At 41.4% G+C, this 13,805-nt stretch overlaps 2 protein-coding genes across 8 annotated transcripts in view; one reads left to right on the forward strand and one right to left on the reverse strand.

Moving 5' to 3' along the window:
* Positions 1–4,632, reverse strand: part of Palb2 (partner and localizer of BRCA2) — a 22,994-nt gene extending 18,362 nt beyond the window's left edge. For 4 of the 7 annotated variants that reach the window (XM_031388173.1, XM_031388171.1, XM_031388178.1 and 1 more), the window contains exons 1-3: positions 4,243–4,632; positions 1,185–1,244; positions 639–732 (exon numbers count right to left, since the gene is read on the reverse strand). In XM_031388173.1, coding sequence (XP_031244033.1) covers positions 639–732; positions 1,185–1,244; positions 4,243–4,290 — 202 coding nt within the window. In that variant the 5' untranslated portion in view covers positions 4,291–4,632. Of the gene's footprint in view, positions 1–638; positions 733–1,184; positions 3,882–4,242 lie in introns of those variants that run through there. The other 3 variants (XM_031388172.1, XM_031388177.1, XM_031388176.1) reach the window with 3 other exon arrangements.
* Positions 4,531–13,805, forward strand: part of Dctn5 (dynactin subunit 5) — a 19,508-nt gene continuing 10,233 nt past the window's right edge. Inside the window, exons 1-4 of the mRNA XM_031388180.1 lie at positions 4,531–4,695; positions 5,652–5,720; positions 6,961–7,079; positions 11,459–11,570. Of these exons, the coding sequence (XP_031244040.1) occupies positions 4,648–4,695; positions 5,652–5,720; positions 6,961–7,079; positions 11,459–11,570 (348 nt within the window). The 5' untranslated portion in view covers positions 4,531–4,647. The remainder of the gene's footprint in view (positions 4,696–5,651; positions 5,721–6,960; positions 7,080–11,458; positions 11,571–13,805) is intronic.

Consider the following 13,805-nt stretch of genomic DNA (forward strand, 5'->3'; position numbering starts at 1 on the left):
CATAACTAAAAATAAATTTAAAAATAACTACAAATTAAAAACTTATTTTTCCAATTACAACACTGAACATAGTTCTGAAATTTTGAGGAGAAAAAAAGCAATTAATCCAGGCAGTGGTGGTGCACACCTTTAATCCCAGCACTTGGGAGGCAGAGGCAGGTGGATTTCTGAGTTTGAGGCCAGCCTGGTCTAAAGAGTGAGTTCCAGGACAGCCAGGCCTACACAAAGAAACCCGTCTCAAAAAAAAAAAAAAAAAAAAAAAAAAAAAAACAACAACCAACAAGGCTGGTGAGATGGCTCAGCAGGTAAGAGCACTCACTGACTGCTCTTCCGAAGGTCATGAGTTCAAATCTCAGCAACCACATGGTGGCTCACAACCACCCATAATGCAATCTGATACCCTCTTCTGTGTAGTCATTTATAATAATAAATAAATCTTAAAAAAAAAAAACAACCAAACAAACAAAAAAGCAATTATATTGGCAATCCAATTGAAGGCACTGGGTATTGACTGAATTGTATAACATGAATTTTTATGTTATTTAAGAAGTCTACTGCTTCTTTTCCATGTGAAAAAAAATAACATCAGCCAAATGGGGAGTGAATACAAAGCAAGCGTAAGTAAATGGCTAATTTACCAGAGTGGTTTAACAGTGGGGAGACTTCCTGCTGGGGTACACAATCTTCTATTGCTTTCTTAGAGTTCTTAACCTTCTCAGCTCTTTTGGCACGCTGGAGAAAACAAAAGCAGCCCAAGAAATCAATTTTCCTTAAAGCTTTATTACCATCAAGAGCCTTACTTCCCATTAATTGTGGTGGGCACACCTGAAATCCTAGCACCCAGAAGGCTGAGGCAGGATGGTGGGCTTATTTATTTTTACTATGTTTTATTTATTGTGTATGTGTGTGGCACACACATGAATACCCCCATGCCTTAGCACTTCTTAGTAGATAGCAGAAGACAACTTTCCTTACACTATGCTATTCCTGAGCATTGAGGTCACTTTGTCAAGCTTGACTGCAGGTGACTTTACCCCCTGAGCCATCTTGTTGGCCACAGGTTTATGAGTTTAAGTCAAAATGGACTACATAATGAGGCCCTGTTTCAAAACCAAAACCAGACCAACAAAACCTTTTACACAGTTTGTGCAACACCTTAACATGATCAACTATGATTCACTCACCTGAAGGCGAGCAAGTGTCTTGCTATATTCCTTTTTCAAAAATGCTAGCTTTTCTTTCAACTGGAAGAAAAACATTAACAATTCTGATCAGTGGAAAGGTAAGATCAGAGGGAATGGATGTAGTGCCTATCAGGCCTGAGATTGCATATGGTGCTCAGTGTGCAGAGCTTAGCAGCATCCCTCAGCAAGATCACTACAGGGAAAGCAGTTTTCCCATTCAAATCTTTTCTCAGTTCCCACAAAGCATCAAGCTCTCTCAGGACCTTTCCATGATGGTCTCCTGTCACATGGAGCAGTTCCTATGGAGTCCTCAAGCCTCAGTTTGCAGGATTACTTCCCTAGTATAGGCTTCTAGGTTCTTGCTCAAACCCAGTTTAGACACTCTTCCATTCCTCTGTGCTGTTCTCAAAATTTACTGCACCACACACTATGCTGTCCATTTTCTCTTGTACCTTCCCATCACTTCTCAACAGGGAGGGGCTATTATCATAGTCAATCAACCAATAAATGCTCTTTATCTATTAATGGCCCAGGAACTTGTAGCAGTAACCAACACCCCCCAGTACACACACAGTGTCAGTTATCCCTGATGCTTGAGGTATAAGGTAGTTAAGGCAATTTACTTGCAGTGAGGAATGCAGCTAACATTCGAGAGCACAGATAAGATCTGACATAAAAGTACCTAGATTAATCTAAGTGATATAAGTAATTTGCTTCCTGTAGGGAGTATAATCACGGAGGTATTTCAAGTGGAGCAAGGGCTACCACTTGCACCTAGAGCTAAAGGAAGGAACTAGCCTTGTGGATATAGCGTATGTGTAATTATTCTAGGTACCACAAATAGGAAATCTCAATGGTAGACCCAGTTCATACATCTGAAGAATACATAGAAGAAAGCCAGTGAGAGGTAGGGGCTGTTGCTGTTGATTTCCCAGCCAGGCACACAGCAGGCATCTCCATAAAAGCTTTTGCAAATTCATTCAGGCTATGCCAAATTACTAGTCCCTGAAAGTTTAGATTCTTTTTGTCTCCTAAGCTTCTGTGGTTGAAATGTTCCCTCAGCAGAAGATCCCCCCCACCCCCGTCTTTCTGCCCTTTAGGAACCCTGTATTCATCCTTTAAACAATTGTTGGCTTTCTATCCTCAGTATATTCCTTTTAAAACAACATAAAAGGGGCTGGAGATGTATCTCGCTTGTTAGAGAGCTCCTCTAGCATGTGCTTTGATCCTCTGCACCAAATAAACCCAGTTCTTTGGTGAACAGCTGTAACCCCAGCACTTGGAAGGTGCTAGGTCATCCTTAGCGTCTAAGTAAATCCAAGACTAGCTTGGGATACGAGATCCTTTCTTAAGAATAATTCCACAAACCAAAAAGCAGCAAAAAAGCTACAATGAAAGTTACTGTCGGGTCCTTCTTTCCTTTCTGCTGAGTGCCGGCTGATTGCTGTTGAAATGGGCAAGTTCATGAAACCCAGGAAAGTGGTGCTAGTCCTAGCTGGACGATACTTTGGATGTAAAACTGCCATCGTGAAAAACATTGATGATGGCACCTCAGACTGCCCTTACTGCCAAGCCATGGTGGCTGGAATTGACCGCTATCCCCAAAAGTGACAGCTACCATGGGCAAGAAGAAAACTGCCAAGTGATCCAAGATCAAGTCCTTTGTGAAAGTTTATAACTACAACCACCTCATACCCACAAGGTACACTGGATATCCCCTTGGACAAAACTGTTGTCAACAAGGATGTATTGAGACTCAGCTCTGAAACACAAGGCCAGGCAGGAAGCCAGTGTCAAGTTTGAGGAGTGATACAAGACAGGGAAGAACAAATGGGTTTTCCAGAAGCTTTGCTTTTAGGTATATTTTTGTTTTGGTCATTAAAAATTCAGAAAAAAAAGTTACTAACTTTAACTTTTCTTAAGCACTTTCCCCACCTAGGTTTCCAGGACACTTTGTGGACTCCAGCTCTTCTGCGCTAAAGTCACCTCAGTCCCCATCCATTCTCAGACACACAATAATAAAAATGGATGATACTTTCATAATATGCTTCAGTTGGTCCTAGGGACGTTTGTGACTTTAATGTCCATTGACTCAATTAGCTCTCACAATAACCCTAACAAATAGATTCTATTACATAATCACCCTCCTTTTATAGATATGCAAACTGAACAGAGAATAAACAGTTCCTCCAGGACGCTGCCATTTATAACTGCTCCATTTAACCCCCTCAGAGGAGTTTCATATCATGTATTTACATTTTGATTCATAATAGTAGCAAGTTATAGTTATGAAGCACCATCGAAATTATGGTCATCACAACATGAGGAACTGTATTAAAGGGTCACAGCATTAGGAAGGCCTACAGTCTGCTCTTAACCTCTGTTGTTATCTTGTCCTCAATCTTATCAGTGAGAATTATCTTGTTTATTTGTAAATGATCTTTACCACCCTTAGAATGTAAGAAAGGATAGGACAAATTAACGTGAATTCTAATTTTGCACAGCAAGCACAAGCAATATTTAAGTCTTGCAGAATAATATACTGATTCCAAAAGAAATGAGAGCTCTTTCACACTACTACACTAAATTTGTATGCACACACACACACAAAACACCTATTATATGTGATACTTATTTATAATGTCTTTCTTCCCTTCGCTCTGTTCCAACGTGGGTCTTAAACATGGAGAAAATCAGCTGCAGAACCAACCAGAGTACACATTATAAACATCCCTTTCAACAATGCAAACCTATTTTGGAGGTCTAGCCCTAATACATAAACACAAAAATGTAAGTACAAGGCTTACAAGTACGTGAGGGGGCAGGGTGGAATGGGAGAGAAGGAGGCCTCTAGGTTTACCTATATGTAAAATTTTACACCTAATATTTACGCAGAGCCACTAGAAGTTGGGTTTGGCTAATTTGCATTTTAAGCTTCACCACGAGAGCAGCGCGCTCGTCTCAATGACTTCTCGTGGAGGGTAGGTCGGAGGACACTGCCTGGGATACAGGAACTAGATTTGAAAGCCCTGGGTCACCCTTCCCGCAACCCGGGCACCTTTTCCTTCTCCGCACAGCTGAGGGGCTTCCCGGAAAGCTCTTCCATCGGGATGGAAGCCGAACGCAAGGTGCAGCCGTCTCCAGCCTCGAGTCACGGGGACCCAACCAGGGCTTCCTGGGGCTAGGAGGAATCCCGGGGAAGAACCGGGACTTAGTTCACCCTCGCTAAGTGACTGGCGAGCCTCACAGGTCTCGCGCGCTACCCGCTCTGGCCAATTAAAATCGCTCTTCGCTCTGCGCACGCGCAGCTGGAGACCGCCGAGCAATCGAGCAGGGCTGACCAAAGGAGAGTCGATGAGAGTCGTGGGCGCGGATAGCGGAAGTGGAAGACAACCGGAAGTAGCTGGAGTCACCGTCTGCCTGAGCGACTGACAGGATCTTGAGGTTTAGCGAGGAGGCAGCCATGGAGTTGGGCGAACTGCTGTACAACAAGTCCGAGTACATCGAGACGGTGCGCGTGTGGCGACCCTGTCCCCGCTGGCAGTCACGGGCCTCTCGAGGACTGGACGGTCGCCCTTCCTGTCCCTGCTAAACTCGCCCCTGCTCCCTCAGTCCCTTCCTTGGATGACGTAGAGACGCTTCGTGTTTCGTCTGATTGTTATTTAGACGGTGCATGCATGAATTAGGTTCTCTCCTCCATCCCGTGTGTGTGTGTGTGTGTGTGTGTGTGTCGGGGAAGGGAAGTGTGGATGTGGGTGGGTGTGTATGCATATATATGTATGTGTGTGCATATACATACGTCTGATTTTCCAGTTTAAGTAATGTCTTCCAGAAGAATACACAATACAACCTATTCATTTTAATATTAATTACATTTTTCAGGCTCCGGGCCCTTTTAAAAGTAATATTTCATAGTCTGCTTACGTCCTAAGAAGTTATTGTTTCTAATCATCAACTCAAAATAACATGAGCCCCTATTAGCGTTACTATCATTTTTTTTTCTGTATGTCTGTGATCATGGGAAAGTAATTTTCCTACGAAACCATAATATGAGGTTGAATGCACATCTGTTATTAGACCTGTCATTAGATACCAAAACTGAATTCATTTCTTGAGCTATCAATCCCTAATTCACCCTTGTTCTTTTGATATATTGGATTCAGACTGTGAGCACTCTTATCACTGAGCCATGCTCTTCAGCCTTTCTTCCCCTCTTGATGTCTTCCTTCTCTAGTTTTTGATCGTTTGTTTTGTGATGGAGTCTTACTTCATAGTTTAGTCTAACCCCAAATTCACAGTCATCCCGCCCAGAGCTGGGACAGTACGGGTGCAGTATACATTCAGGCCTCATTCCTTTTTAGACTGCCCTTCATTCGAAGTAATTTTCTCCTCAATGTAAGCTTGCTTGATGGAAACTGTAGTCCAGAATTCCTCTCTTTTTCACCCTGGGTTTCTGTTTGCTTTTAGGCATCTGGGAACAAAGTTAGTCGCCAATCTGTTTTGTGTGGAAGCCAGAACATCGTTCTCAATGGCAAGGTAAAGGGGCACAGGCAGCTTCAGGAGGCATACCTTTGCTTGCTTGGCTAGTCACCATGTCATCAGGGTATATGAAATAGTGCTGTGTCTCCAATTTGTCATTTCCAGTTTGTTTTTTTTTTAAAGATTGATTTTAGCCAGGCAGTGGTCCCGCACGCCTTTAATCCCAGCACTTCGGAGGCAGAGGCAGGTGGATTTTTGAGTTCGAGGCCAGCCTGGTCTGTTCCAGGTCAGCCAGGGCTACACAGAGAAACCCTGTCTTGAAAAACCAAAAAAAAAAAAAAAAAAAAAAAAAAAAAAAAAAAAAAAAAAAAAGAGTTATTTATTTTATGTATATATGAGTACATTGTCATTGTCTTCATACACACCAGAAGAGGGCATTAGATCCAATTACAGTTGGTTGTGAGCCACCATGTGGTTGCTGGGATCCGAACTCATGACCTCTGGAAGAGCAGCCAGTGCTCTTAACTGCTGAGCCATCTCTCCAGCCCTTCTCTTTCTTTGTGTATATATATTTTTTTCTCCAAATTAGATTTATTGAATGTACAAAGATGATCAATGAGGAGAAACCAAAAAATTAGAGAGCAGCTTTAAGGAAGAGGGTGGGGAAGGGCAGTAACACATGAAATGTGACAGGGAGGGCACAGGAGACACAGGGGCAGCCAGATGGTGGGGATATAAGGGGAGGGATTGCTTCTGAAGAGAACGTGAACACTTTTGTCATTTTCTTCAGTATTATATTTAAATAGGATTTACATTGCATTAGATATTATGAATAAGAAAGTGGGGGCTGGAGAGATGGCTCAGTGGTTAAGAGTACTGACTGTTCTTCCAGAGGTTCTGAGTTCAATTCCCTGAAACCAGATGGTGGCTTAAAACCATTTGTAATGGAATCTGATGCCCTCTTCTGGTGTGTCTGAAGACAGCAACAGTGTACTCACATAAATAAATAAATAATAAATAAATAAATAAATAAGAAAGATATTTTAAAAGAAAGAGAGAAAGAAAGAAAGAAGGAAAGAAAGAAAGTAGTGGTGGAGGGAAGACCAGAAATCTTTTTTTTCTTTCAGAAATCTTTTATAGCTGAACAAACTACAGTGGCAGATTGTTCTGCTATGCTGTATTGTACCCAGGACTACTAGACACAAAACTCATAAAGCGGCAATAACTTAAGTATTTTAAAACAGAATTCAGGGACATGGACTTCACTGGTAATTTTTAAATGTATTTTTCTTTATAGACCATTATAATGAATGACTGTATCATCCGAGGAGACCTGGCAAATGTAAGAGTTGGACGTCACTGTGTTGTGAAAAGCCGTAGTGTCATAAGGCCACCGTTCAAAAAATTCAGCAAAGGGTATGTGACTTAATTACCTGTTTGCAGTCCTAGGCTCCATCCTGTTCCTGGTGATGTTGCCCATGACCATGTGTTTAGATGTGTAATGAGAAGGTCTGGCCATTTGGGGGCACTGCATAAGAGCTCACAATAATGAACCTCACTCTGGGTGCTTATAACCTTGTTCATTGTTTGCTGTCAGGAGTAGAAAAGTCTCTACAAGAATTAGACAACCGAAGCATAGATAGTAAAGCCTGAATAAAGGGGGAAGCTGGAGTTTCCTCTCGCATGTATACCATGCGAGAATCAGATAGTGCTGAGAAATTTGGATTTTTAATTTAAAATTAGAGAACTCTCAGGACTAGTGTAGCCAATAGTTTCTAAAACTACAAATCCCTGTATAATCATTGCATAACAACAAATGAGAGGTTTCTGAGTTTGTAAAACCAAAAATGGATTCAAAACAAAATACAGAATGAATCCAAAGTTTCTGGCAATACCTGCTCATGGTACACCATCTGACACCACTGCAGCCTCAGCTCTGCACACACGAATGCACACTGCACTGTGCATGACACCATACAAGCTACACCAGTGAGTGCTTCCTGAAGCGTTCCACTCAGGTTTGAACTACAGTAAAAATTCTAACGTCTTTACTGTATATTTTGCTGCTATTAGAGAAACAATCCTTGGATTTTTACTATATTAGAATGGAGGGTTTTGAGGCTGGAGAGATGGCTCAGTGGTTAAAAGCACCACTGCTCTTAGAAAGGACCTGCCTGGTTTACAGTGCCTATTGTTCCAGTTAAGGACTAGTTCGTTCTCCTGACCTCCTTGGACTCTTATATGTACGAGGTGTACATAAACTTCTGCAAGCAAATACACATACGTAGAGGAATTTTAATCCAGCAAAGGGCTACTGTAGCTGGAATGCAGACACACCTTGAGACACACCTTTAATCCTAAACAATGAAGGTAAAGTTTGTAGAAGGAAAGGCCTGGCTTGAAAGTGATGTCTAGAAATCATATGACATATAAATAAAGAAAATATCTGAAAAGTGATGTCTAATTGAGAGGCAGATAAAGTAACAAATCAGAGAAAGATTTGACACTAGGATATGCCTAACTCTTAGGAGAATAGAGAGGAAAGAGAAGAAGAGAGGCAGTTTTACTGGGAGAGTTTTACAGAGACAGGTCAAAAAGAGAACAAGCTAGACACAGGTGAAGACAGAACAAGTCAGAGAATGAGAAGGAGCCAGAAATTAGAACAGATTGCCAGATTTAGTATGAGGCTAATCAGAGCAATTGAGTCAGAAGCCAGACTAAGTCAGTAAACTCGGAGAGGAGTTTAAGCCAGAGCAGTTGAGCTGAACCAGTCAGCCAGAGCTCTGAAAAAACTAGAAAGGTTGAGCTTATTCTGTTGCATATCTATCTCGGAGACTGAAAACATTCGAGGCCTAGATTAAATTGTATGGAGGCTAGAAGCTTCTGGACTATGCCTAGGTCAGCAGATGGAGGCAGTAAACCTCTGAGACAACAGTTAGATCAGGAGAATAATAAAAGATACATTTACACACACATATATAAAACAAATCTTTCAAAAAAAAAGATTGTTGTTTATGACAGTTGCTCTTTGAGTTGTTAAAAGGAAAAGTTAGTCGATATATTTTGTCTTGAGATTAGGACATATTTCTCCAGTAGTTTTTAAAATGGCTTTAAACATACCTGCCATTTTATACTAAGTATTTATGCATAGTGGCTTTCTGAGCATTGATACTTATAAAATTAGATTATCAGTTAACTCTGAGCAGCAGTGAAGATGCTCTGTTTGCATTATCGAATACCCAGGCAAGACCTCATTATGTAAAAATAAGTGAACACACCACAGCATGTACACTTGCTTTTGTCTTTAATAATGGTAAAGTTGTATGTATATCAAAGTTTTGCTTTAAAATAAATTTCTCTATGATTTAAAATGAGGTTGGACACATTCAGATCACTATGGCCATAGACTCCTTGTGATCTATTACCAGTAAATATTTGTGTATGTGTGTTTGTTTGAGATAGGTCTAGTATTACTCAGTCTGGTCTTGAACCCCCTAATTTTCCTCACTCAACTACTTAAGAGCTGGGATTATAGGTGTGTGCCACAACATTCAGCTTAAATGTTTAGGAAACGTATTCTATATAATTGTATACCTGGGCTCACATAAAAAAGAATTTCTTGGATAAAAAGATATCAGGAATAGAAAAAGTAAGAGGGTTTGCTGTAGACTGCTATGTGATCAAGGAATTTTGTTGCACATGAGGAAGAAACTTAAAACACTAAAAATTAACAAAGTTTAAGTAAATCTTGAGTCTTGGCTGACAGATACTATGACTTACAAAATATCACTTGTAGAACAGGGCTGGAGGAGTTAGTGAGGAAACAACTACTTTATATCTCATCTAGTCCACAGATTTAAAATATGACCTAGGGGCTTGGCTCAGTAGTTCACAGTGCTTACTGCTCTGTCAAAGGACCAGGTTCAAATCCCAGAATCCACATTAAGTAGCCTATGACTCGAGAACTCCAAGGGATCTACCACTCCATTCTGACTTCTGTAGATACCCAGAAACTTACAAACACACACACACACACACACACACACACACACACACACATACACACACACGTCTTTATTTATTTATTTATTTATTCATTTATTTATTTAAAAAACATGGTCTGATAAATGCTGTTACAGAACCATTGTCAGTGATATTTGAGGAATGATAGAGAGTGGGAATAAGGATAAGGTTAGATGTCTGGAAGAAGCCTGGGTAACTCCTATTTGTCTTTCAAGTCTTGACTGAAATATTAATCTGTTTTGTTTTGGACATAGGCTCTCACTGTGCAGCTCTGGCTGTCTGGACCTCACAGAGATCTGCTTTCCTGTGACACATAAGTGTCAGGGTTAAAGATGTGAGCTACCACATCTGGCTTATATTCAACTCTGTATTAGGCTTTCCCCAGAGCCCCCCTCTAGGTTAAAGTGTCCTAGTTATGTGCTGATACTTCAGATCACAGGTGTGACTAGTTATGCATGCAGTCCTTTACTCCATCTGGTGTCTTCTTGATTCCACCACATTCCTCATACAACAGATCTATAGTGCTTATGGTGTATCCCCAGTTCTTAGCAAAGAGTCTGGGACACAGTAGGAACTTAGTAAATATGGTGGATGATTAAACTTTAAGAATGTTGGGAACTAAAATATTTTTTTAAGGTCTGGGAATATAAAGTACTTATTTAGCATGCAGAAGGGTCTGGGTTCAGTCTCAGTTTCACAAGAATGGGGTATGGTGGCACACAGCTCTAGGTCAGAGGCAAGAGAATCATATATTCAAGGTTATCTTCTGCTACATAACAAATTGAAAGCAGCTTGGGCTACATGAAACCCTCTTTTCTTCCCTAGACCCCCTGTTAGTTAGCTAGCTAGCTGTTAGTTAGTTAGTTAGTTAGTTAGTTAGTTAGTTAGTTAGTTAGTTAGTTTTTTGTTTTTGCAGTCTGTTGGTCGTCCAAACTGATAGCCTATGAACTTGTCAGTCCTGGAAACAGATTACTAAGCATGATGTGTGAGCTTTGTCAAAGAAAGCAGGAACAGGTCAGTACCCACCCATTTTAATCTGCTTTGAAGATCCTACTCCTCCTGCTTTATTGTTTCCTTGCAAAACCCAGCAATCCTAATTTTGAGTTTTTAGCCTGATTCTTTGGTTTTAACATTTGGAGTATCTGTGACCTGAGGATTGTTTTTATTGCAAGGAATAGTCTTATTAAGACATGACAAGCCAGGCAGTGGTGGCACACGCCTTTAATCCCATATTTGGGAAGCAGAGGCAAGCGGATTTCTGAGTTTGAGGCCAGCCTGGTCTACAGAGTGAGTTCCAGGACAGCCATGGCTACACAGAGAAACCCTGTCTCGAAAAATTAAAAAAAAAAAAAGATGTGACAAAAACTGAGGATATGGTACCTGCCTATAACCCCACTGCTCAGGAAGCTGAGTCAGGAGGATCAAGGAGTTAAGGTAGGTCATCCCGGGTTATGTCACAAATTCTAGACTAGCCTAGGCAACATAGAAAGAGTATGTGTAAAAGCTGGGCCTGGTAATAAATATCTATAATCCCAGAGCTTGTGAGGCAGAGGCAAGAGAATCTTAGTGAGTTTGAGACCACTCTACATAGTGAGCTCCAAGATGGTCAGGACTACAAAGATAGACCCTGTCTCAAAAAAACAAGAAGACAAATGAATCAATCTGTAAATAAATAAATAAATAAATGTTGAGGTTATGCTCTATAGTTCTGTAAACCTTAACCCAAGCTCCATCACCTTTCTCTTTCCTGATTCATCTCTTTTCCTTTTTAGTGTTGCATTCTTTCCTCTGCATATTGGCGATCATGTCTTTATTGAGGAAGACTGTGTGGTCAATGCTGCCCAGATTGGTTCTTATGTTCACGTTGGGAAGAACTGTGTGATTGTGAGTATAGGATTCACTCAACTAAGCAGCTTCATTTTCTCTCTGTCTTCCCCTCCCATCCCATTGGGAAAACTTTGTCCCTCTAATGGGGGATGAGCCATTTCCACGTTCCTGGGGTTAAGATTTTCTTACTGGATTTGGGCTTTTTTCCAAGCATTTATAATAATGGCTAGTAGTCTGGGGAACTAACTCAGATGTAGAGTGTGTATGTAGCTTGTATGAGGCTCTGGATTTGATTCTTCAACACCTTAAAGACACAAACACATAGCCAAAATAAAACCAAGTAATAATGACTAGCCTCTATTGATACTCTTCTGTATGATGTTATGGAAGGAATGAGGACCTGCGTTTGATCCTAGAACCCACATAAAGAGCTAGGTGTGGTATCACACATTTGGAAACACTGGGGAGGCAGAAACAGCAGACTGTCTGACCAACCAGCCTACTTGCCAAGCACCAGAGCAAGGAGAGACCCTGTGTCATGAAAAACAAGGTGGATGCTGCCTAAGGACCAACACCGAAGGTTAACAGCTGGCCTCTATATGAATGTGCATGCACATATGTTCCAACATGAACACATACATGTACTCACACATAAATGTATACACACACAAAACTTCCTTTCCATCAGTTACTTCAATTAATATTCATACCCACACAAGGGTGTTGGCACTGTTGTTATTCTTGTTTACTGCTGAGAGTATTGAGATCCATAGATACTAAGTGTTAGAATAGGCGGGGCAGTCCAGACAAATCACACCGTGCAGCAGGCCTCACGTCAGAGGTGTACTGGCAGAGGCAGCCTCTGGGAGAGGGAAGAAGGAAAGAAGGGGCTGGTGTGGGGTCAAGTTGTCTTTTATCTGGGCTGTGACTCATGCAAAAGGGACTCAGCGGGTGCCATGGTGATGGATGCAGAAGCAGCACTGTCACCTAGACATGACGTGTCTGGTCACTGGGTTCAAGAGCTGGCTATAAAGACCAGTGTCTGATGCTAACCCTAAGGGATTTGACAAAGACAGCTGTAGAGCTACAATTAAATATACATACCATTTGAATAGCTGCACTGCCAATTGGGCTCTTTGTTGCCTTGTCTCATAAAACTTAGAGTGTGCTATGGATGAAGGATATTGTCTTAGGTTTCTATTCCTGTGAACAGACACCATGACCAAGGCAACTCTTCTCAGGACAACATTTAATTGGGACTGGCTTACAGCTTCAGAGGTTTAGTCCATTATCATCATAGCAGGAAGCATGGCAGCATCCAGGCAGGAATGGTACTAGAGAAGGAGCTGAGAGTTCTACATCTTGTTCTTAAGGCAAACAGAATACTGCTATCTCCAGGCAGTAGCTGACCCCCATAGGATCACACTTCTTCCAGCAAGGCCACACCTACTCCAACAAGGCCACACCTCCCAATAGTGTTGCTCCCTAGGTCAAACCACTACAGATATGATGGGCAAATTGAAACTAGTGCAGAAGACAGTGGTAGCTTGGACAGTTCAGGAGAGGGATTAATGTGTTGAGGGTCAGTATCACCAAAGGGCATATTGTTAGGGGACTGCAGGTAGTGCAGGGAGCAGATAGGCCTCCAGTTCAGCAACATCTGAAAGACTTTCATCCATAGAAGCAGAGGTGTTACACAAGCAAGGTTTGGGTTTCTTGCTGTTTTGTAGATAAAGAAACAGGTGTTGGGATGTTGAGAATCATGTTTTAGTTGAGAATGTTAATAACCAAAGACTGTCTGCATAACATCTAGAGATTTTTGTATATTCATATGTGTACCACAGGCTGGATTATAGTAAAAGCCAGGGTCTTCTACCCCAAAATGCAGAGCTAACTCTGCCCTAGCTAAGTGTCAGATGTTAAAGTATCAAAACCCATGCTGTTAACAGTTGTTGTTCTAGAAACCATAAAGACTCAGCATGGGTGGTCAGTGCAGGGGGAGCTAATGCTGATGTGAAAACAATTCTAATTGGACTTGGAGATGGGTGAACAATAATTCTGCCACATCTTCTTGTTGCAAAGGCATTCCTGACTATGTGTAGAGCAGAAGTTATTGTTCAGCTCTATGTTAAATAAAGAGGAATGAAAAAAGTTGATCTCAATCAGTCGTGGTGCAAGCCTTTAATCCCAGCACTTCAAAGGCAAATATAGATGGATCTCTGAGTTCGAAGCCAGTCCAGTCTACAGAGCCAGTTTCAGGACAGCCAGGGCTATGTAGAGAAACCCTGTCTT

This window comes from Mastomys coucha, unplaced genomic scaffold (assembly GCF_008632895.1).
Source record: "Mastomys coucha isolate ucsf_1 unplaced genomic scaffold, UCSF_Mcou_1 pScaffold21, whole genome shotgun sequence".
NCBI classification, from domain to species: domain Eukaryota; kingdom Metazoa; phylum Chordata; class Mammalia; order Rodentia; family Muridae; genus Mastomys; species Mastomys coucha.